The sequence below is a fragment of the Dipodomys spectabilis genome, unplaced genomic scaffold (assembly GCF_019054845.1).
Source record: "Dipodomys spectabilis isolate Male_0828 unplaced genomic scaffold, ASM1905484v1 ptg000157l, whole genome shotgun sequence".
Classification (NCBI taxonomy): Eukaryota; Metazoa; Chordata; class Mammalia; order Rodentia; family Heteromyidae; genus Dipodomys; species Dipodomys spectabilis.
Window position 1 is genome coordinate 22,065,286 of NW_024870834.1, and position 24,738 is coordinate 22,090,023.

Sequence of the window (24,738 nt, forward strand, 5' to 3'; positions counted from 1 at the left end):
AATCAATACTAGATAAATAATACAGAATAATACTAGATTATCTGCTATGGTATGGAGATTAAAAGTAGAAAGGTGAAAGAAAAGAAAAAAGGAAGTGAGTAAAAACACAGAGGCTGATAAGCTCATTAAGACAATGACACCAGAGGCCAAGATTACTAACAGCACATATTCATGGAGGGAGCAATGACAAAGACGCTTCCACAATGTAAGAGAACAGCCTTTGGCATACTTTCAAACAGTATGACAGGCTTGTGACTGTTTGTTACCAGGGGAGATGACATAGTCTTCGGTTTGCAGATTTCCCTTGACTTTACTATGTCTACACCTCACATATACTTACAACACAGAAATCTCAATCCTCAAGCCTGGATGGAATTTGAAGCAGATTCTGGTAAATGGAAAAGCAATGATCTATTATCATCTAGCTTACACATCTTTCATCTTGGATAATCATGTGTATATTTTAACAACTTACCATGTCTCATATGCACTCTTTTGAGGGCAGGCATGTTTGAATTACTAAAGCCAGTTCTCAAACTTGAGCAAGATTGCTGCTACCCTCCAGAGATTCTGAAATAGTAGGTGGGATGGGTTTAGGGAGCATGAGAATTCTTGCTTCTGATGTATTCCCATAGGATGCAATGGTCCCTCACCCATACATTGAAAACCACTGTATTTGAGGTACACTTGAATTCCCACATTTTAATTGAACAATATCAATCTTGATATGGTAACCTACTATGATAATAGTGGGTTAATAACTCTGAGGATTTCAAAGACTAATGGTTGAATCAAAGTAGAAATAATTGGCTAGGTATGGTGGCTCATGCCTACAATACCAGCTACTCAGGAGATGGAGACCGGGAAAGTCATGATGGCACATATCTGTTATCCCAGCTCTGTGTGAAGCATAAATAGGAACGTGGTGGTCTAACCCAGTCCAGGAATAAATCCAAAACCCTATTCAAAAAATATGTAAAACAAAAAGATCTGGAGGCATAACTACAATAGTAGAGCACCTATCTAGAAAGTCTAACACTGTGAATAAAAATAAACCCCACAAAAACCAAGCAGATTCTAAATCAGGAAGTGTGGGATTATCATCAAGACCACAGTTCAGATGGCCTGGCCCTGGCAACAACTGAAAGACCCTACCTGAAAAATAACTAAGGTGAAAAGGGTTTGGGTCATACTTCATGTGGTAGAACACCTGCCTTGCACACTCTGAGGCTCTGAGTTCAAACCCCAGTATGTTCCCACCAAAAACAAAGCTGGAAGTAATTAGCCTGGAGAGTAGAAAATAAGTTGAGGGTTCATCAATCTACAAAATACTGCTTCATGTTGTAGAAAATAGTGACTCTGGTTTTGTTGTTGTTGCTTTTTTTTTTTTTTTGCTAGTCCTGGGGCTTGAACTCAGGGCCTGGGCACTGTCCCTGAGCTTTTTATGCCCAAGGCTAGCACTCTATCACTTGGGCCATAGTGCCCCTTCTGGCCTTTTCTGTTTATGTGGTGCCAAGGAATCAAACCCAGGGCTTCATGCATGCTAGGCAAGCACTCTACCACTAAGCTACATTCCCAGTCCACTACTCGTTTTAGCAATACCTTCTGTATCGCACAAAAAGAAGTTAAAGAAAATGCTCAGAAACATCAGAGACAGTGACATATACATTCTATAAAATTTCAGAAGTTTCTGTTTCTCTGATGGACAACAAATAATTGTTTGAAGGCAGAAATTTAATCTTTGCCAGCAACAAAGTGGACTCCCTCCAAAGTATTCCTCAAGCAAATATTCCTATTTAGTATTTGTCACCCTGGATTACACTGTATATTTAATTCCTTGACCTCTTTGCAGTCTCTCCATTCAACTATAAGCTCCATGAAGGCTTGTAAAGCTTTCAGTTCTGCTCACTACCACATTTCTTATGCCTAGGACAGTCCTTGGCAATTATAAGAATTTAATATATGATGAAAGAAAGACCAAATAAAAGACAACTTGGTGATTAATTTTTAGATGTAAGGAAGAATTATGTATGCAGATTATGTGTTTTGTTCAAAGTATTTAAAACAAGCTGTTGCTTTCTTTTTACTGTAAGAAACAGTGAAATCTACAAATGATGTTTCTGCTTCTAAGTGTATCCTCTTAGGATAATCACTTAAAACTATTAAACCTGATTATTGGCTGATTATTGGTTTTATCTATGAACACGACAGTGGATACAGATCTGGGTGTGAAATGCCAAGTACACTTTGTTCACTAATGGTTATAAATCAGTTAGCTTTATTTAACAACTGATTAGATTTGAGAACAAAGACCCAGACAAAAAATATTTCATTGGCCTCTCTTAATGTACAGTATCAACTCTCAGCATGAGTGGACATAGAGTATCACCTGTAAACTCTTCTAAAACATGCAGCATCCTAATCCCAGATGGAATAGTGTTGGGAGATGTCTGGACACTTGGAAAAAAAAAAACCTCCCTGAAAATGTGCATACCAATTAAGAACTGTGTCCCAATCTATGTGAATTGTTGTATTTGGTAAAAATCCAACTTCTTCTTTATCCAAATCCAGATGAAGCTATGGGTTGTGGTTCCTGCAGGTTGAGGTCAATGCAGAGTTAAGATTTTTCTAGAACCCCCAGACATGTGTATTGGAAAACAGTGCTAATAGATCCTTCTATTTCCCAGAGTTTATCAACTGTTATAGGAGCCTATAAACCTCTCACTCTACAATGGCCTGACTCCTTCCCTGTGGCTTTGTCTTTGGACAGCTGTGAGTGGGATTTCATTGAAGCTGAACAGCTTGTTGGCCTCAGTCTACCTTGAGGATGTGCAGCTACACGTCTCCCAGAAATCTCTGAAAGGGGTTTAATTACAGTACAGCTAACATAAAACTGACAGCCTCAAGCTTCTGAAGGGGAACTGTACGGCTGTACTATTGCATAATCCTACAGATTTTATGTTAATTCAACAGGTTCCAATTTTGTTTTACCCATGGTGACTCATTACTTGATAGGAATTGTATAGGAAGGTAACAGGCTAATAATATAAAAGGAAGACTGGCAAATATACCAGGAAAGACAACTGTAGTTATCTATTTCTTTTCTTACTGTAAAAAAAAAGAGTTCATATGTTTGGAGGATTTAGACAGGATGTCACTGTGAACTGAGCATTATCTCCTTTTTTTTTTTTTTTAATGAATACCACAGGCTACTTCTTTCCACCAAATGGAACAACTCAGGCTTCTGTTTGGTTGTTTTAGGATATGCATTTTGAAAACGAACACATATACACACATACACACCAACACCACCACCACCACCACGACCACCACCACCATCATAAACACAAGAAGGGAATAGAGCAACAAGGTAACTGAGAATATGAGACTCTGAATTTGTCCAGATTTCACATCATGACCTGATACTCAAAAGAAAGCATGAACCCAATGTGCTGCAATCTGGCTATTTTGCATTCCTTGTTGTGGTAAAACTTTGTAAGTGGGAAGGATCAATGGGCAAAAGTGATGCTACTCATTATGGTACTGTTTGCTGACTTCACAAAGGAATAAACCACTGGGATGGGGAACCTGAATATTGATCAAATCCCCAAGTGTCAAACAAATGACGGCTGGGGAAAATGCTATGGATTTCTGCATCATCACTGGGACCAAACCTTCCCATGAAAAATATCTGCTCACCACTGTCTGTACTGTTATAAGCTGCTGAAGGGTTTAGCTGGGACTCATCTACTATTCAGGCATGGCACAAGGGAATGGGTTTTAGCCATGCTGGGCCTGCTAAGGATGGTGTTTTCAGAAGGAGGAAAGCAGTAATTAGTCACCTGTCAAATGGCTGTGGCAAAATCTGGGCAAAGGCTGAATGCTGGCTTAATACCAAGGGGAGGGGAGCTAAATGGGTTTCCCATGATTACTTGTACAAATAACAAGTCTTTCAATGATAGATAATATGGAAGATAATGATTAAGCAGGGCTCCTCTGACTGACTGTGTTCAATACCAGCCAATTCGATACTATACCTAATACTGGCTCCACAATTTAGGAGGGCTTCAGGAGACACTAATTCCAAAGCACTGGGGGAAAATAAGTGAAATAGGAATGATTAAATGGGTGAGAGGGATATCCAAGTGACTACCCTCTATGAGAGGGACATATTCAGTAATCACAAAAGCATACTAATACAGAGAGCCTAGAGAAACATGTGGCTCAGGTTAGAGGTATATACAGCAACAGAGGCTTTAGGGACCACTGCGGACCACAACATGAATAGGTCTTCATATTAAGCTATTTAAAATAAGGAACTATGCAAATACATCACCCCCCCCCACACACACACCCCACCCCCACCCCCACCAACTAAGTTTGGCACCTAAAAAAGATAAATGAAGATGAACACTGGTGGTTCACGCATGTAATCTTAGCTACTCAGGAGGTAGCTGAAAGTAAGGTCAGTTTGAAGCCCAGTCTGGGCATTGGAGGGTCTTATCTCCAATTAACTAGAAAAAAAGCTAGAAGTGGTGCTGTGTTCAAGTGATACAAAATTAGCCTCGAGTGAAAAAAATGAAGAGATAGTTGTTGAAGCCCCAGTACCAGCACACATGTGCATGTTTGTGCACACACTACTCACAATAAATAATTAGCTAATTAATTAAAATGGAAACAAAGAAGTTAGAGGAGAATATGACTGCAAAATGAAACAGAGGCAGAAATACATAAAGCTGTGAGAGCTACATGGGTACAACAGGAAGAAAGGTAGGTGACTGTTTAAAGTAGGTGATGAAGAGCCAGAAAAAATGACAACTCAAATGGACATTTTACCTCTGACAACTTTCTTTATTCTTTTTTTTGCAGGTCATGGGGCCTAGTCATTGTCCCTCAGCTCTTCAGCTCAAGGCTAGCCCTCTACCACTTGAGCCATAGCGCCACCTCCAGCCTTTTCTGCTTATGTGGTGCTGAGGAATTGAACCCAGGGCCTAATGCATGCAAAGCAAGCACTCTACCACTGAGCCACCTTCCCACTCCCCAACTTATTCTTAACAAGCACAGAAGCTAAAGGACTAGTCTGGGGAAATGGCCTGGCAGGCCACAAGTCACAAAGCTGGTCAGTGGTTGAACTGAGATGTGAACTTGATCTCAGGCTCCAAATCTATTTTCCCTATGGTTTTCTCTACATGTGCCTGAAGGTGAAGGGGTATGAAAAAATTTATTCTTTTTCTCATGATCTGCACCCAACAACTAGGATAGGGCAAGCAAAGCCAATCATGTATTTATATACTTTTTTTTTTGGTCCTGATGCTTGAACTCTGTGCCTAGGTAGGCATTGTACCTGAGCTGTTGCTGCTTTTTTTTTTTTTTTTTTAAATTCACAGTGCCAGTTCTGGCCATTGGAGAGTCTCATAGACCTTGCTGTCCCCTCTGGCTTTGAATTGTGATTCTTAGATCTCAATCTCCTGAGCAGCTAGGATGTTACCAGGCATGAGCCATCGATGCCCAGTTCACATATAATCTAAACTGCCTGTTACAGCTGTACCTTGAGGAACAGGACCAAATGTCAAACAGGAAGAGAACTGTTGTAGACACTGAACACACAGTGAAGCAGAAAAATCTCTCCTGTGGAGATTTGTTTTCTCTTAATGATACAGTTGCATTTAATTTTCATTTTGATGAGGCTTTAAGTATAGCAAACAATGGGCTCTGCACTTTCAGAATTTCTTTTGGGTCTATAAGTTAATGGCATTTGGAAAATTTTCCCTTACTATCTCAATCAAATGAAGGGGTGAGCTACTCTGTAGAATCAAGTCAAGCATTTGTGGCTTGACAGAGGGCTCATTTCAACCAAACAATTCTATTTTTGGCTTTGCAGTCAGCAAAAGTAACCCAATTCCTGATAAAATAACCAACCACCCATCTAAACTGGGGTAAATTTAACAGGATATTTTAGACCAGATTACCTGGAGTTCTACTATATAAAGGCTAAGCAACTATATTCTGAATGTATGAGAAGCAAAAATTACTAACAACTAGACCAAGGCAAACATAGATAAGACACATCATTTAAGAGAAGTTCTCGGTTTGGAATTTTAGAGAATGCACATTCTGTAGAAAATAATATTCTCATCCTCAGGAAAAAAGACATACAAGAGAGGCAATTAGTTATTAATAACTGAAGATACTCTAGGTAGAAAAAGATTTAAAAAGGGAAATGAAACAGATAAAAGACAATGGAATAATTTCTAAAGGAGGCATAATTTTTAGATAGATAAGATGCCAAAGGGGTAAGAGAACAACATCTAAGCCATGGCTCTAAGACAAAACCAAGGCATACACAAGTAGCTGATAAGTACATCAGTCTGAAGCTTTTCTTGATGTTGCATGTAAACTATATGCAAGAAACCCTCTGCCTTCTGCTTTCAAGAAACATACAGCTTTTCTGGCATGAACAGTTAACTTAGTAAGTCAGTCAGGGGAAGCCTACTCATAAAATTGAACTGCACTGGGCAACTATGGGCAGACATTTCTCTTAATCTTTAACCAACCCTTCTAGTGAATATCAGGCACTGACCAACACATATGTAGATCCCAACTGATATTTGCATAAATAGTATTAAGAATTTTCTTTCTGATGTTATATCTCTGATTTCTAAAACATTTATACAGAAGTGACCTTACTAAAGGAAACTATGCTATACAAGGCCTTTAAGTACATTTTAATACCAAAATCTATGCATACAAGTATTATAGCTGTATCGAAGAATCAGTATAATCTTTGAAATATGGGTTATGCAGGGGAGAGGGCGTTGAAGATTTCTGACTTGCAATTGATTTACTGCAAGGCCTAGAGTCATCAAGCAAAAAGTGGGAATAGTAAATGAGTTCTTGTTTGTTCACTAGAATGTACTAATAAGCCCTTGTTTATGCAGAACATGTGGCAAAGGTGGGAAATCCTCCTGTACAGGAGGCAGGACACATGTCTGTGAGCACGTACGTGTGTCTTAATTTGGCTATAGGCTCGAAGAGGGCGCCAGTGGGAAGCACAAAGAATTATCAAACAGTGAATGTCTGGCTAATAAGAGTGAGGAAGAGGTCTGGATACATAAAGAAGTCAGGTCCATATTTTACAGAAAATGTTATGTTAGACATGGAGTATATCCCTCAAAAGGCTCATGAGTTGAAGACTTAGTCCCAGCTGGTGAATCCAGTCACTGAATCATGAGGATTCTGACCCACCAATGCTTAATCTACTGATGGATTTAGCATTTGACGCCATTATTTGAAGATGATGAAAACTTTCTGAGGAAAGCTAAAGAAAGTAGGTCACCAGGATTGTGTCCTTGGGGGCTAAATCTTGCCCCTTGGTTTCTCTATGCTTCCTGGCTGACATCAAGGAAGCAGCCTCTTCCACTGCATGCTCCCACTGCTGTCATGTTCTCCCTCATTTCAGGGATGGATCTGGCTGGCTCAAGTGGTATTTCAGACATTGTGCGCCAAAATAAATCTTTCTCCCACCCAACAGTAGGTATCCCACTGGTCAGCAGGAGTACAGCACAATATACTAACGGAGGAAGTCCTTGGCTGCCACATAAACTGGCTTTACCTATTACCAAGGCAAGAATTCTAAAAAAATAAACAAAAAAACCAACCTTTCCCTCTAAACAAACAGAAAATAAATCCAGCTTGCAAGGATATACTAAATTGGAATGATTTTTACTTCTCCTATGCTTGCCACAAATAATTTTTTTCTTAAAGGATTCACTTCAGGATATGGAAGTAAAATAGCCAGTACAAAAAAGCCATGGAAGTTAAAATATCTCTCTAGATTTTCAAGCTTCATAGAAAAATATATATTCTAGAAAGCAACGTTTTAGATTAAGACTTTTAAGGCTGGGATGTAGCTCAGTGGCAAAGTGCTTGCCTAGCAAGTACAACGTCCTGGGTTCAATTCCCAAAAAAGAAAAGACAAAAAAAAAAGGCTTTTAAAATGTAGCAAGTTATCAGTAGGTATTACTCTTCTTAATGACATTCAAATCTAACAACCCTAGTAATTACCCACCTGCACTAACATGGTTCTCATGGGGCTCACAAAAAAACCTGCACAGTCATCAGCAGAGACTGGAGGACAGAGGGGGTAGGAACAGCCTAGCCAGAAATATACAGCAGAATTTAATCACTGTAATTTAGAATTTTGTCACCGAGTCCCAGGTACAAGCTCTTTTATACACTGTCAAGAGATCTCCACATTAATTGCTGTTCCTGTCTTCTGAGGACACAAACACTCTAATTTGCTGTGATTTTAGCTTCTCTAGCAATGTGTGTTTGGTGGCTAAGTCCCCTTTTCCTCCAAAAAAGAGAGGCTGTTAAAGCCCTGATTATCCAACTCATTCTGCCAAGATCAACAGACTGAAGTTACAAAGCATCCCAGTTTACGGGAGTCTAGAAATGAATGTGACTCAACACTCTGGTAGGCGGGAAGTCCTGCCACCCTCCCTGAAAGGCCACATTCTTCTCTTTCCTGGTAAGTTTGACTTTGAGTAGAAGGGTTATTTCTAAGTGATGAGTTCAATGATTCCATATGGTATATTGGAGGCAGAAAATTTACATCATCATTTGAGGTCTTGGGGTAGATCTAGTCAGCACAATTGGAACAATAAATGAAAACCCGGTGCCTACATTTTATCTGGGGGAAGAGGGAAGCTTTATAGATTCCATAGATTTGTCCGTAATGGCATGACCCTAGGTTTTGTGCTTTAGCAACAGAGGTCCAGCCTCTTTGCAACCTTGCTCACAGTAATGGCATTCTGAACAATCCTCCTGTAACCTACTTTCTGCTGCTATCATGTTAGACCATAGATTGCTCTATTGGTAGAATATTATCCTTAAGTAAAGGTATCTCCTTTCAAAAGGAAGAACTGATCACCAAAGAAATAGGAGTCCAACTAAACTCAGAAACGATAAAGAAACCACTCTGAGGTGAAAAACGAACAGCCTGTAATTGGTGAGATAAACCATTATAATCCTGGGCCATGTGATCAGATGGGTACACCATTAAGGCATTCAACGCACATTACTTACCTCTTTTGAGCCCAACACTCTTACTGTTTGAATTGTGGAAGGATAAAGAAATGATTAGTACCCAAAATACTGACTTCATTTTTGTTTGGGTGTCATGGAGTTCTCAGACAAATCACAAATCATTTTAAAATAAGGCATGTGGGAGTGGGAAACAGAAACAGAAATGCTTCCTACCCATGGGCCTGGAATTTACAAAGAAGGAAAGCTTAAAAAAATCTTATCAGTAAGAATACAAACACCATGAGAAAGCTAAGTAGCTAACTCCAAATTAAGTAGAGAATATCTTCTTTCATTCAGGTTGCAGGAGCCTTACTAAGAGATTATGAACCTGGCTTCTCATTTGAAAAATAAAAAGCTAAGTTAAGCTTCTCTATTATTTTTATTTTTTGGTAGAGTATAAGAAGCAAAACTCAGAAACAGCAAGATTAGATAGTATTACACAAGTTGACTGGTGACTGACAACAATGAGGGATAAGAGGACAAAATGACTTAGAGGCTGAAGAACATGGAGAGACTTCCTCCCTCAGAGAAAGAATTCTACCAGACTTGTGATTTTTGAGGGAGTGAAAAATGTCATTTATTTTGTTTGGTAGAGTGATTGCCATGGATACAGGGGAATGTTGTGTTTTTCTGTTCTGTAAGGTACACGGAGTATGTCTAACTTTAGCTATGGGTTTCTGTTGGACATCTCCATGCTCAACACTTCACTGTCAGGAGCCAATTACTGAAAAGAATTATCATGAAAACAAAGGGTCAGTAGTGTTCTCAGACAGCGGGGCAGTGGGAAGATGTGTTCTATATAATGAAAAATGCTGTTACACTTAGCAAATACTTCTTATAAAAATACTATCCAGATCAATCTTTAACAATTTTTAAAAGACTATTCCATTGTATAAAGTCTATCACTAGGTGAAAATCCAATTACCAAACCCCTCTCTAATTCTGGAAAACAGAAAAAATAAATAAATAAAATCCAGCTAAGCAGCAGTGGCTCATGCTCATATCAATCATCCTCGGATCCTGGAAGGCTGAGATCTAAGAATCACGGTTTGAAGCCAACCAAGGCAGACAGATCTGAGACTTTTATCTCCAATTAAGCAGCAAAAAGTCAGAGGTGGAGGTATTGTTTAAGAAGCAAAGCGTTAGCCTTGACCAAGAAAGCCAAGTAAGAATGCAAGGGCCTGAATTCAAGCCCCCGATCAATCAATCAACCAATAAAATAAAATGAAAGCCAACTTTATAAAAATTAAAACTGAAAGTTTTCTCAGCTTAAAATAATGCCTTAGCCAGGCACCGGTGGCTCACGCCTGTAATACTAGCTATTCAGGAGGCTGAGATCTGAGGATCGTGGTTCAAAGCCAGCCTGGGCAAGAAAGTCTGTGAAACTCTTATCTCCAATAAACCACCAGAAAACCGGAAGTAGCGCTGTAGCTCAAATGGTAGAGCGCTAGCCTTGGCTGAAGAGCTAAGGGACAGCACTCAGGCCCAGACTTCAAGCCTCACGACCAAAAAAAAAGAAAAAAAAAGAAAAGAAAAAAAGCCTTATGATTGTAGGGCTATTCTGCTGGCAAGCAAATGTCATGGCACATAAAAATGCAGTGTTTTTTACAGGATGGAATAGGAGAAACCCTAGGTCTCCTTGGCTCAGGCCGAAATTTTCTGAATAGAGACCCGGAAACACAACAAATCAAAGAAAGGTTGGACAAATGGGATTGCATAAAGTTGCAGAGCTTCTGCAGGGCAAATGACATAGCTAGCAAGATCAATAGAAAGACCACGGATTGGGAGAAGATCTTCACTAGCCATACAATGGACAAGGGTCTCATATCTAAAATATACTTGGAACTCAAAAAATTAAACCCCCCAACAACAAATCCTCAAAGAAACAACTGCCCAATAAATAAGTGGGTGAAAGACTTAAAGAGAAACTTCTCTGAAGAAGAAAGAAGGATGGCCAATAGACACATGAAGAAATGTTCAACATCCCTAGCCATAAAAGAAATGCAAATCAAAACAACATTGAGATATCACCTCACTCCAGTTAGAACGGCAAAAATCAAGAACTCTAACAACAACAGATGCTGGAGGGGATGTGGACAGAAAGGAACCTTACTTCATTGTTGGTGGGAATGTAAACTTGTTCAACCACTTTGGAAAGCAGTATGGAGGTTCCTCAAAAGACTTCACATAGAGCTCCCCTATGACCCAGCAATCCCACTTTTGGGCATTTACCCTAATGTTTACAAACAAGACCACACTAAAGCTACCAGCACAACTATGTTTATTGCAGCATTATTTACCATAGCTAAGATATGGAACCAACCCAGATGCCCCTCAGTAGATGAATGGATCAAGAAAATGTGGTATATATACACAATGGAATTCTATGCCTCCATCAGAAAGAATGACATTGCCCCATTTGTTAGGAAATGGAAAAACTTGGAAAAAATTATATTAAGTGAAGTAAGCCAGGCCCAAAGAAACGTAGGTCCCATGGTTTCCCTTATTTGTAATATCTAGTATATGTATGAGTCAAGCGGAAAAGGTCAGATAATGTGATGTCAGGAAAATGAACCCTTAGATGTGTATTTTAATGTTTTTTTTCTTTCATGCATGTGTGTCTAACACATTTATAAGATTATCTCTTTGTTGCTTTGTATGTCCCTCCCCCACAGTATAACCCCTGCTTTCACTATATTTGATGTCAGTATAACTTGTGGAGGAGATGGGGAAAAACCAGTTGTTTAAGGATACAGGTGGACCTGTTGCAACAATGAGAAGTACAAGTTGTCATGTCCAAAACGAGCTTTACAACGTTGGTGCGGGGGGGGGGGGTGGGGGGGGGTGGGGGGGAAGGAGAAGGATTGGGATTAGGGGGGGAGGGGGGAGGCTGGGAAGGGATGTGAAGGATAAACAAAGGAGGAGGCTGCAATGCTTGGTAAGAAATGTATGCATTATCCTGCCCATGTAACTGTAACTCCTCTGTACAGTATGTTCACAAATAAAATTAAATTAAATTAAAAAAAAAATGCAGTGTTTTTAAAAAAAGATAAAAATCTACTGCCTAATTTGAACATCACTGTATGTATACACTGTGGAGTAAGGTAGGGCAGGGATGGGAAACTGGAGAGGAGGGCAGCGTGGATGGACACAGTTACCTTGTGTGGGAAGCAGCATCATTTATACTGAAAGTGCTGTTCTCCCTTGTCAGAGGGCTTGAGCCGCCTTGGCTCTTGCTGTGGATGTCCAGGCTCAGCGAGGACTCAGCTTTACGGTCCATGCCATGGCTCTCTGTCTCTAAAGTCCGTTCTGCCATGGAGAGCACTTCACTGGAGCTATGCCACAGGGGGGGCACTTTCTCCTTGCCTGGCCCCGAACGGGGTGATGAGGTGGCAGCCCCTAGGGAAGCTGTGCTGCCATGGCTGGGGCCATAGGAGGTGGTGTCGATGCCACTGTCAGCAGAGGTGCCCTGAAGATAGTTGTAGCTATTGAGTTCAGATTCTGTGCGGTCCCCATCGTACCACTTCTCATCACTGTGGGCACTCGATGCATTGCTGGAGAGGGTATTGCTACTGGAGTGGCTCGAGTAGTGGCTATCAGCCTGAAAGGAAAGTACAACTGACTTCAGAGCAAGATCCCACTTTTCCACAACCCAGAAGAACAATGGAGAATAACACTGTGATGTGCAGTCTAGTTACAGAGTTCCAATGGTACAAAAGTTCTAAAGTGACAAAGTGATGTCTTGTCCATTTAGTAGTGCTCATGAAAAGAGTGCAGGAAAAAAATTTTTTTAAGGAGCCTATTTCTCATTATTTGACTTATGTTAAAGTATCAATACAACTGTATGAAGACCATTTTAATTGGAAAATAATCTAAATAATCATAGAAGTTTTTAATATCTTTTTTTTTTTTTTTTTGTCGGTTATAGGGCCTGAACTCTTGGTCTGGGCGTTGCCCCTCAGCTCTTCAGCTCAAGGATAGTACTCTACCTTTTGAGCCATAGTTCCACTTCTGGCTTTTTCTGCTTATGTGGTGCTGAGGAATTGAACCAGGGCCTCACGCATGCAAGGCAAACACTCTACCACTGAGCCACCTTCCCAGCCCAGTTTTTAATATCTTAAAGAAAGGAAATGACATTTCTAAAAGGCTTAAAATAGGAAGTATGCCTGATTCTAGTGTTACCAATGTTTAACTGACTTTTTAATTGGTTACATTGAGATCGGAACTCAAGGTCTCATGTTTGTTAGTCAAGTGCTCTACCACTTAAGCTATGTCTTCAGTTCCATGCTTGATTTTGCAGTTATACTCAGTACAGATATAAGACATATAAGAATATACAAGGTACTGGTGGCTCAGGCCTGCAACCCTAGCTAATGAGGAGGCTGAGAGTTTAGGATTGTGATTCACCTTCTTGGGCAGTAAAGTCCATGAGATGCGTATCTCCAATTAACAATAAAAAAACTGGAACTATAGCTCAAGTTGTAGAGTGTTAGCCTTAAGCATAATGCCCAAAGACAGTGCAAAGGTCCTCAAGTCAACCTCCTTCCTCTCCCAAAGAAAAAGAATACAGGACATATTAGGTCTGAAGACTCTCCTGTTCCTTTCTCTATTTAGTCAGTTTTCTAAGATAATTCTGTAGGGAAAGCAATCCTACCGACAGATGGTCCAGAGACAACATGAAGAAAAGAATGTAGCTGGATCCTTAAAAGACACAAAGATCTAACCATCAGAACTAAAACTATAAAGAGCGTAAGTTTAAGTTCTGTGACTGTGAGCTATATGATGTGTTTCTAGATATATAAAACCAAAAGCATAAGAAACAGAAAGAACAACCTCCCAGATAAATTGGACTTTTATCAAAATTAAAAACTTTTCTGCTGGGGCTGGGAAGGTGGCTCAATGGTAGAGTGCTTGCCACCCATGCATGAGGCCCTGGGTTTGATTCCCCAGCACGACATAAACTGAAAAAGACGGAAGTGGGTGCTGTGGCTCGAGTGTTAAGAGTGCTAGCCTTGAGCTGAAGAGCTGAAGGACAGTGCCCAGGCCCAGAGTTTAAGCCCCACGACTGAGAAAAAACAAAACAAAACAAAAACCCCTTTTGTGTTTCAAATAACCCAATTAAAAATGGCCAAAGATTTGAATAGGCATTTCTTCAAAGAAGATATGTACATATCCAACAAGCATGTGAAAGATATTGAGTACCATTAGTGCCTAGGGAGATGCTAGATCACAGCAAGGTCCCACCTTACACATACTAGAATGGTTATGTGCAAAATGGCAGACAAAAATGGTGTGAAAGAGTTGGGAATGTAAAGTGGTAGCTGCTATGGGAAGACAGCTACAATTCCACTCCTTGGTATGTACACAAGAGAAATGAAAGTATGTTCACATAAAAATGTGTATTGTTTCTAGCAGTATTAGCCAAAAAGTAGAAATAACCCAAATGACTATCATGTTATGAATGGATTAAAGAATACATCTTTTCCCCTTAAGAATCAATTCCAGCTGCTTTCGGTAGAACTCTTAATTTTCTTGGGAACAACTTATAGGATGTTGCTCTGAAGCCATATTTAAATATGGCTGGTCCTAAAGTAGACATCCTGAGAATGTAAAGCAACGTGAAAATTCCTACAGAGATATAATGTGAACCACCATAACACTATTTTCTAATAATCGGCCAGGTAAGCTGGTGTAGGCATTTAATTCTAGCACTTGTGTAGGGCAGGCAGCAGGATTGCAACTTGAAGACCAATGTGGGTGACAAAGAAAGACTCTGTTGCAAAACAACAAAAAACACAAAACCAACCAACATTCATCTCCAAGACTTTAGTAGCCAAAAAGCAAAGAAAAAAAAAAAGGAAAGATAAAATTTTAATAAATTCCTCAGTAAATCACCAGAGCTAAATATAGGGTAGTATTTCCCATGTCTGCAAATTCAGTGTTCAATATGAATCCATTCATTAAAAGTTTTTGAACATCTTTATAAATTAGTGATATTAAGTAGATAACCTCCTCCCCCATCCTATCAAACAACATGAATACAAATACAATTCTACAAAGAGACAGATGAAGGAAATCAGCTGCACTGGCAGGGGGAGGGAGAATGATAAGGGACTGTGTGTTACTATAGTAAAAGGACATTATGTGTAGCTGTGGAAGATGAGCAGTAGATGCAAGGGAAACTGTCTGTCCCTTTGACTGATGCTCCCATCTTCTATCTCATGCCTACAACTACCTAACATTATTCATCTCTTTCTAGCACATTTCTAGCTCTAATATTTTAGGATTGTTTGGAATTGAACTAATCTTCTTCCATTCAGATATGCCAGGTTGCAAGGGCATAACGATGAGATTACAGTTTACCCCAAACCAACCTTATAGTGCTATGGCAGCAAATCCCCTGTTAGGATGTAGGATGACTGTCTTTTTGACCACACAGAGCAGAGGAGGGCAGGACAGAGCAGACTTGTCCCATTTTCACAGCATAGGCAAGTATGTTAATAGGAATCTACTGTATTATTACTCAAGTTTACAGTTCACTTACATGCCCTTGTTTGTTTGGAGACAAATGGACCACTGGATCCTGCCGTATTAATCTCCCACTGGGGCTCTCTCGGAAAGCTGGCAGTACCTTTGATACTGCTGGGAGATGGCATGTAGGTTCTGGAATACAGCACAGGACATTATGGTGCAGGTACTAAACAAAGATAAGCCCAACTGACAAATGGAGATGGCTTGCCATTGCATCTTCAGTTCACTGACCAGCCAACTCTGAATTTCAGTACTAAGCTTGTTCGGAGTCTACACAATAGATAGCATTTCACAAACTAAGTAGCTGATGGATAAAGCTTGTAGCCGGTGATAACATGTCACATCATATACATGTAGCAGTCAGGAACCACCAAACCAAAGGCCATGAAAAAAATGCAGCAAAATTTGGAACCAATTTTTGGTGTGGGAGCAGGTTTAGAATCTATGGATTAAAATGTGCAATTCACTCACTGCAAAGTATGGCTAACCTAACTCAGTCTACATTCCCTAGACAGGCATGGATGCAATCCCGTGTTACTTACCATGACATTTTGGAAATGTTTTACCTGTATATTCATGCTGCTCGAGGACAAAAGAATTGAAATCCTGAGGTCCTCTATAACTGTAAGCTAAGCACAACAGAAAAGACACACAGCAACTACTTTACTTAAAACAATTGCTTCCTTTTGGACTCCAAACTGGCATCAAGATTGAGCTTCCAAAAGCGAGACAGGTGATTAATCCTCTAACATACTTAAGAGTTAACAGCAAGAATTCTGCATTTCTGCAACATCCCTTCCAACTTGCAGAGGATGAGGCAGACTACTCCTTGAGTTTGGCTCAAAATCATTTCCAAGAGTAGAGAAACAAAACATCTGTGGAGATGAGTGAGCCAATTAATAAGCAAGTTAAAGTTGCATGTGTCAGTTCACTAGGGTCCAGTTTTGTTACACATTGGTGTATGAGGACAGGTGGGCCTACCTAACAGAAGAATCTCGTCAGTAATCTCTATCACTGAGTCGTTAAGAGAAATATGCTCGTACAATTTGAGCATAGAAAGGTCTTATACTTCCACTATCACATAGTGAATAAAGAAAATGTTTAAGAAAAAAGCCTTGGATTCTTTCTGATGTGCCAGTTAGGAAAGGCTGGGTTCTTCATTCTCCTGGACTACCAAAACTTATAAAACTTATTTGAACATAATATTCTGACCTGTAGATTTTGAGCACACAAAAAAGCCAGTGGTTAGGCCTCTTATACTATGGTGAAAGGGGCTTCTCTGAAAGCTCCAGGAGTATCTCGTGTATTTTGTTAAAAGAAAAGAAAAAGTATACCTTACTTGAAGGATAAGCAACTATGTTTCACCCATATTCATGTTAAGAATTAATAAATAGTGGGATGCCCTAAACTGTACTAGATGCAAGGACAAAAATATGAGAGGTAGCATGTATGAGAATGAACATGGGTGTAGGATGAACCCTGCATTTAACTCTGTCCAGTCCTTGGTCTCCTTCTCTTACCCCCTGGGACTGTCTGTGAGTGGAAGTGTGACAATGTATTCTGTATAAAAGGCTGGCTGCCAGCCTTACTCAAAACCTGCACTAGAAGCCAGAAAAAGCCACTAAGATTATGCTCGAAAAGGGATCATTTTCATGTGTCGTTTCTATCTCAACAGTATCAAAACATATGGGATTAAAAACATTCTGTCAAGAACAGAAAAGCAGATCAGAATATGCTCAGGTTTTCTGTGTCGGGGGTGGTGTGGTAAGAGTGGGGAATGACAGATGGCTTCAATAACAAGGCACAACTCGCTGAAGTGACTAGAACAAAGCATTTCTTTAGACCTGAGAAGTATATTTCTTTTCCTTAACTTTAGTCTTAGATGAATATTCCTCTGTTCCTTTCTAGGCTCATGTTGTTACGTTTACTTGGGCATGGTCATTAAAATAGAACAAAACCAGGAGACTAGAAATGATAAGGTATGATAACTTTAAGGTCATTGACTTAAAATTTATTTCAGCCCCGAAACGTACATCTTTTTATCTCCTATGGATGGCAATGCATTTAGGCACAAGATAAAGGTGAGGGGAAAAATAAAACAGTAAGTCTAAATTCAAGTTCTTGAAGTATCAAGTACACTGGTACCAAATACCCAGTGCTGCTGTGCTGGAACTTAATCTTGTCTCATGGCAATGTTTTTATTGTATCACCTAGTGTTATGTTAGGGTATCATTGCAGAACATCACCACACACACAGAAGGCTGTGCATCAGAAATCCAAATGAGTGCTCAATAATGCAAATTGTTTCCCATCCAGTTGTTTCATACTGCTAAGATGTCTTCTTAGCTGACAGCTTAATGGTACCATGGAAGAATTAAAAAGAAATGCACATAAGAGGAGGAAAGAGCTCCTAACCAAGCTGCAGGTATAGACTTATCAATAATCCTTTCTTCTCACTTCTATGTAGTTTTTTTCTTTTTCTTTTTCCTTGTTTCTGGGAGGGTCGTGGGGCTTGAACTCTGGGATTGGGCACTATCCCTCAGCTCTTTAGCTCAAGGCGAGCGCTCTACCACTTGAGCCACAGTGCCATTTCCAGTCTTCTGGTGGTTTAGTGGAGATAAGAGTCTCATGGACTTTCCTGCCCGGGCTGGCTTTGAACTGCGATCCTTAGATCTCAGCCTCCTGAGTAGCTAGGATTATAGGTGTGAGCCACCAGCGCCCGGTTTGGTTTTGTTTTTAACTTGACATTAAGAATGCCAAGGAATCTTTTAGGCCCTAGCCCAAAAATCAACAGACAAACAGGGTCAAAGCTACTTAGGATACAAGTGGTTTGTTAAGGCTTTTTATCTTGGTTATCTTTGTATGTTTCCTGTGTCCTTTCTGTTTTTAAATTCTGGGTCATGCAGAATTCCTTGACTTTCTCTCAGGTCTTAATTTGTTACTGGCAATTAAATCACTGTCTGGCAGTGATTTAATTCTAATGCAGTTATTAACCAAGGCTGCTTTAAAAAATGATTAGCACACATTAGTTGTACAAGGAGGGTTTCATTGTGACATTTCTGTACATGCATACAGTGTACACTATCAAACAGCCCCTCTATCATCCTCTTCCCCCTTCTTAAAACAATTTCAATAGGGTTCATTGTGCTATCTTCATACTTTTAAATAAATCATATGGACCATATTGATCTACACAATACTTTGATGACATCAAGTCACCAAGAGGTGCTCAAAATCAATTTTTCACAAATGCATCTGATTTTCTTAGAAAGTATCTACTTACCTATTGGGTCGGCAATGCTATCCTCACTTCTTTGCCAGCTGGGTGTGGATTTTCCACTGCCCCCAAGGTCTGACTGGGTGTTCTGCCTGTCCATGGAAGCTGGTGATCTGCGACTCACTCCAAACCTGTGGCAATTCCCGAACAAAGGCTGTTAAAGATAGATCAGATACTCTCCCAGGGAGGGAAAGGAGTCCTGTGTATAATGAACTTGACTTTAATGACTGGTATTACTAGTTTTTGCTTACATGTCTGTACATGTAGACATATCGTTACGAATGGGTGTGGAAATGTGTTTATTTTGGTCAATATATATTGCTCTGCTCAGAAGGTAATCATGCCTAGGGCAGAAGCCATTAGAATTGAGCTAACCTAAGTCATGGAGAGTAAGAAACCAAATCTAGCCCTCAAGGAGACAAACTCAGATTCATTCTTAACTAAAGGAAAAATTTCACAGTCGAAATGCACCCCCCCCCCCCCGCCATCTTTCAAATGGTTCATTTACATTTTTGGGATAAGATTCTGCCAACTCAGAACTTCACTGAAAATATTTTCTGAGCACTTACTTGCTCTATGGTTTGCATGACAAAGATCAAAATTGCTATCACTTACATTACATGGAAATTATTTTTAAAGTATACAAATTTTAAATTGCCTTTGGGAATGACAATTTGAAAGTAAGCATGCTGGGATGTATAAAGGCAAATGACTATTTCTGGAAAGAAATGTAGCTATTTAGTGAGGCAGTTTTATTTTCCCCTAGTAAAATAATAATATATACTTAATTAAAGCATATGACTTAATCATCAATCAGCAAAAACTGAGCCAACAAAAACGGCCAGAGTGTACATTCAAGTGTTCTTGTGTAAATTTACTAATTTCTATGATTACTAGTGTTCTAAGCAATCTACATAATAAAGAGTAGGGCCTACATCAATCAAGAATATGATGGATATTGTATTTCCTATAGAGTGGAAATCCTATGGCCAAGACAACAAGTGGTATAATGTAAAGAACAGATTAAGAGTAAGAAGATTTAGAGCTGACTTCCAACTCTATTACCTAATGTGACTGAATAAAGTCACTTTTTTGCCTCATTTTCTTTCTTTCTTTCTTTTTTTTTTGTCGGTTGTGGGGCTTGAACTCTGGGCCTGGGCGCTGTCCCTCAGCTCTTCAGATCAAGGTGAGCGCTCTATCTACCATTTGAGCCACAGTGCCACTTCTGGTTTTCTGGTGGTTTATTGGAGATAAGAGTTTCATGGGTTTTCCTGCCTGGGTTGGCTTTGAACTGCGATCCTTTGATCTCAGCCTCCTGAGTGGCTAGAATTATAGGCGTGAGTCACCAGCTCCCAGCTCTCAGTTTCTATATATGCAACCTGGTCATTCTATTACAGAGTTCACAGGAAGAAAAATCTACATGAAGGATCTGTGAAAGCAGAGAAAGCTATTAGATATTTGCTTTAGTAAAACATATCATCTCTCTAGTTGCTTGGCTAATAAGCTCATTTACAGGACTATTCATAGGGCCCACTAAGCAAAGTTGCCTTATGTACCAACATAGCCATTACTAAAAATGAAAATCTTGATTCACAGAAACTTCAGAGAAAATATTTAAGAGAAAAGGGAAATGTGTGTTTTGTATGTATAACTCACAGCTATTTTTTGTTTCTTTTGCTCCCTAAGTGAATATCCTCAAACGGACCCTGTGATTGTCTAAATCTGTACTAAATTAGAACTTCCTGAGAAAGGTACAGTCAAGTTAGAAATGGATTTGAGGGCTGGGAAGGTGGCTCAGTGGTAGAGCACTTGCCTTGAATGCCTGAGGCCCTGGGTTCAATTCCTTAGCACCACATAAACAAAAAAAAAAAAGAAAAAAAAAAAGAAATGGATTTGAATCTAGCTTTTATTTATTTCTTGCAACAGTAGAAACTAAAGATGCTAATTTAAATCTCTGAATCTAAAGTGAAATATTTTTCTAGCTCTCTGCTTTTAAATAAATGATAAGACTGTCTTTTGAAAAATATTTCCATTGGGTGAACTTCTTAATTTCAGTTCTTGCACACACCCCTTGAGTGTGTGCCAGGATATCAGTGATATAACATCTTGTCCTTGAAAAGCTCAGACAAATCTTGTTCTAAATTTTACACAGTGCTTCAATTTGAAGAGCTTGAGCATGACTCTGTTTGGAGGAGCATAGTCGTTCAGGACGCTAAGGTCAGATCTGAAGCTCAGAGATGACACCCAGACCCCGAGTTCAAGCCTTAGTATTGACAGAATAAGTAAACAAATAAATATAATGGAACAACCACCACCTTGTTAACAAAAACTGAACAGTAGCACAGATGTTAGCATCATGCTTTTAAAATCAAAATTTACCAAAACATGAGTATTTTCATGTTTGGGGGTATGTATTTAGCAAGGGTAGGGAACTTTGTTCTGCCAAGGGCAGTTTGAGTATGAATAAGGATATTCAAGGGCCATATAAAATTATCAGCCCAGCAACTCTGAGCAGCTCAGGAGAAGCCTATAAGAAGTCTATGTGTTTGCCCAGTCATGTACTGAATGTACTGAATGGGTCTAATATGATCCAAGGGCTGGACAGTCCCCAACCCTGAAATTTCAAAGAATGTAATAGTCTAGAAGACAGCTTTTACGTTTGCTTGCTCATTTATATTTTAGTGCTGTACTAATGCTGAAGTTGCAGTGACTCTTAATTTTTAAGGCAAATCAGGCTATTCAAAATCTAATTAAAACAAGAAATAATTAGTTGGGCTTGTGGTGCAGTACAATAAATATGTAATTCATAAACCTTTTGCAGAGACTTATGAATAAAGGCTAAAGTTATTTTCTAATTGTCACTGAAGCAATTAAAATAAGAAATGTGCATCTCAGACAGGCTATTGTGGGAGTCCTAGGGGAAAAAAGTATGGAAGCAATATTTTATAGTGGTTTTACTACCTGCTTTCTGCTAACATAAACATTTAGCAACAATAACAAAATCAGACCTAATGGCTGTAAAAACTAGCAAAATACCCATTACAAGGTATTGTTAGAAAGCATGCTTGAGTCAAGGTGAAATCTCAACAAAGTAACCAAATCAAGTATCCATTTGTTTAAAAATACATTTGGGAGCCGGGTGCTGGTAGCTCACGCCTGTAATCCTAGCTACTCAGGAGGCTGAGATCTGAGGATCGCGGTTCAAAGCCAGCCCGGGCAGGAGAGACTGTGAGACTCCTATCTCCAATAAACCACCAGAAAACCAGAAGTGGCGCTGTAGCTCAAGTGGTAGAGCGCTCGCCTTGAGCTGAAGAGCTGAGGGACAGCGCCCAGGCCCAGAGTTCAAGCCCCACGGCCGACCAAAAAAAAAAAAAAAAAAAAAAAATACATTTGGGGAAAATGTAGAAAAGAAATATCTGTTTTTATAAATATCTCTAATTTGATTTTGAGTTCTTTTTAAAATTGTGCAGGGAGAACCCCTAGCAGGAAGTTTGATAGTTCTTTTACTCTTCCCCCTGAGCAAAGGTGGCTGGTTTGTGCTATGTAGGACTGTTCTACTAATTATTTCCCTAGCTTCAGATATTCCAATCTCTCTACCTTTGGTCTGGTCGTGGGGCCTGAACTCTGGGCCTGGGTGCTGTCCCTCAGCTCTTCAGCTCAAGGCTAGTGCTCTACCACTTGAGCCACAGTGCCACTTCCAGCTTTTTTTTTTTCTTTCTGCTTATGTGGTGCTGAGGAATGGAACCCAGGGCCTCATGCATGCAAGGCAAGCGTTCTACCACTGAGCCACCTTCCCAGCCCCCAATCTCTCTACCTTTGAAGTGGCCTTAAAATCATGAATACTTTGCTTGGGATTGAACTCAGAGCCTTATACATACTATGTAATCATGCCACCACTGAGCTATTTGCCATAGGGTACACACTCAGCCTATTTTGTAAGTTCTGTCTGGAAGCAAATAGCTACTTTTGTGCACTTAGTACTTTCATTGATGAATGAAAAAGGAAAGGCAAAGTAGTCTATTTATTTATTTATTGTTGGTACTAGGGATTAAACTAACAGGTTTGTACTTGCAGATTGCATACTTGAGCCACAACTCCAATCCTTTTGCTTCAGTTATTTGGGGGAGGGGGAAGAATATCCAGTGTCTGCCTGGACTGGCCTAGACCATGATCTTCATATATAGCTGAGATAACAGGCATATACCTATTGGTTGATGTGGGGACTCTCCTAAACTTTCTGCTTCGAACCACAATTTTCCTAATCTCTGCCTCTTAAGTAGCCTGGATTGCAGGCATGAGCCACCACACCCAGACAAGAAAGTCTTAAAGAGTATGAGACATATAACTTTAATCTGTGGATATGGTTGTCATTATCCTTGCATTAATAGCAATATAAAGTCCAGTAGTCTGCTGAGTTCACTTTGGAGGACATATTAAGAAGTGACAAAACCCTTCCTGTAATATTAATCCATAATGTAACAGAAGAATGCCTGTGATTTGGTTTCTTTGCCACTGAAGCTAATGTAGACACTGATGGATGAGAACAACACAATTTCATAAGAAAAGGTTTTAATCAGTCATTAAAACATTTTCTACCTGGAATATTAGCTACATTTCTCCTAGTATCTGTAAATTGACTAGGGTTGACTAAGTCATTGTATTTTACATGTCTAAATACAGATGAAAGACAGTCACATGGTCTAGAATCATGTACAATGGGACAAACAGCATGCTTACCCTTCAGGCATGGATTTCTGTCTGTAGGTGCTGCCCCCAGAGCCTGTCTCGCTGGATGAAGACAGGTTGCTAGGGGAGTTACGACATTGAGATCTTGCTAAAGCCATGGATGAGACAGTCACATAGATGTCCGAACCCGGAGACAGGCTGCATATGCAAACCAAAAATATGAAGTCAATCCAAAAGGAAAACTCCTAATGCAATGCATGATGGATAATATCATATAAATGTGACAAAGGCAGCGACTGCATAGAGATAGTGAAAATGAAGCCAGCTGGAAGCCTACAAAAGAATCTTTCCCATAAAATTCCCCAAGGGAACAGCTGGAAAATTGCCTTGAAAGGGGTGGGGGTGGGGGTGTCAAAAAATAATGGAGGAAAAGAACAAGAAAACATGTATGCTTCCAAAATCTGCCAGAATTCAGTAGAATTACTTGTGTAGTCTCCTAGCATGGCAGAGCAGAGCATAATTGAACCCAAGTGACATTAACACAGCAATTAATTCTGATTTCTCACAGAAATTTAGTCCTCCCAGAATACATAACCACAGTGAGATAGCCACGGTCTTTGTTTGCTTCTTTGTTGTCCAATTTTACTGCTCAAAGTCTGGAATGAATATTCAGACTTTGCTATTTAGTATTTGATACTAGCATCACCATACATAAGAACCTCCATGAATTTACTTAGATTTATATCATTTCACAGTAGAAATGTGTTACAGCATGGACCCTTCATTCTATCCACTGGTTATTGAGGAAAAAGCTGGAGCTTTTGGGAAGATTTTTTGGGAAGATTTTCTCCCTGTATCTTCTCTACTCTAGAAGAGAACGGGGTGACTACAAGGATGTCAATACATGTCACTGGCCATTGTGACCAGGTATTGAAAAAAGTTAGTATTATCTTGCTCTAAAATTGAATGTTGGCACAGCCTCTCAATTCTGAGAAAGTAGGATTTAAGTCACTCCTTCCAGGTTGTAATGTACCAGGCTTCTTGATTAAGTCTACTGTGCTCTATATTATAAACTACTGCTATTAAAGACGGCAGTTTCCTTTTCTTCCTGAGTCTGTAATGGTTCTAGGATGTTCCAAGATCTTTGTACCTCAAGC

At 39.6% G+C, this 24,738-nt stretch overlaps 1 protein-coding gene across 4 annotated transcripts in view; it reads right to left on the reverse strand.

Annotated features, from left to right (window-relative positions):
- Window positions 1–24,738, reverse strand: part of Sipa1l1 (signal induced proliferation associated 1 like 1) — a 335,149-nt gene that overhangs the window by 19,189 nt on the left and 291,222 nt on the right. For 3 of the 4 annotated variants that reach the window (XM_042692740.1, XM_042692742.1, XM_042692743.1), the window contains 5 exons: window positions 23,633–23,779; window positions 18,902–19,026; window positions 16,185–16,247; window positions 15,632–15,750; window positions 12,246–12,688 (listed from right to left, as the gene is read on the reverse strand). In XM_042692740.1, the coding sequence (XP_042548674.1) occupies window positions 12,246–12,688; window positions 15,632–15,750; window positions 16,185–16,247; window positions 18,902–19,026; window positions 23,633–23,779 (897 nt within the window). The remainder of the gene's footprint in view (window positions 1–12,245; window positions 12,689–15,631; window positions 15,751–16,184; window positions 16,248–18,901; window positions 19,027–23,632; window positions 23,780–24,738) is intronic. The other variant, XM_042692744.1, reaches the window with a different exon arrangement.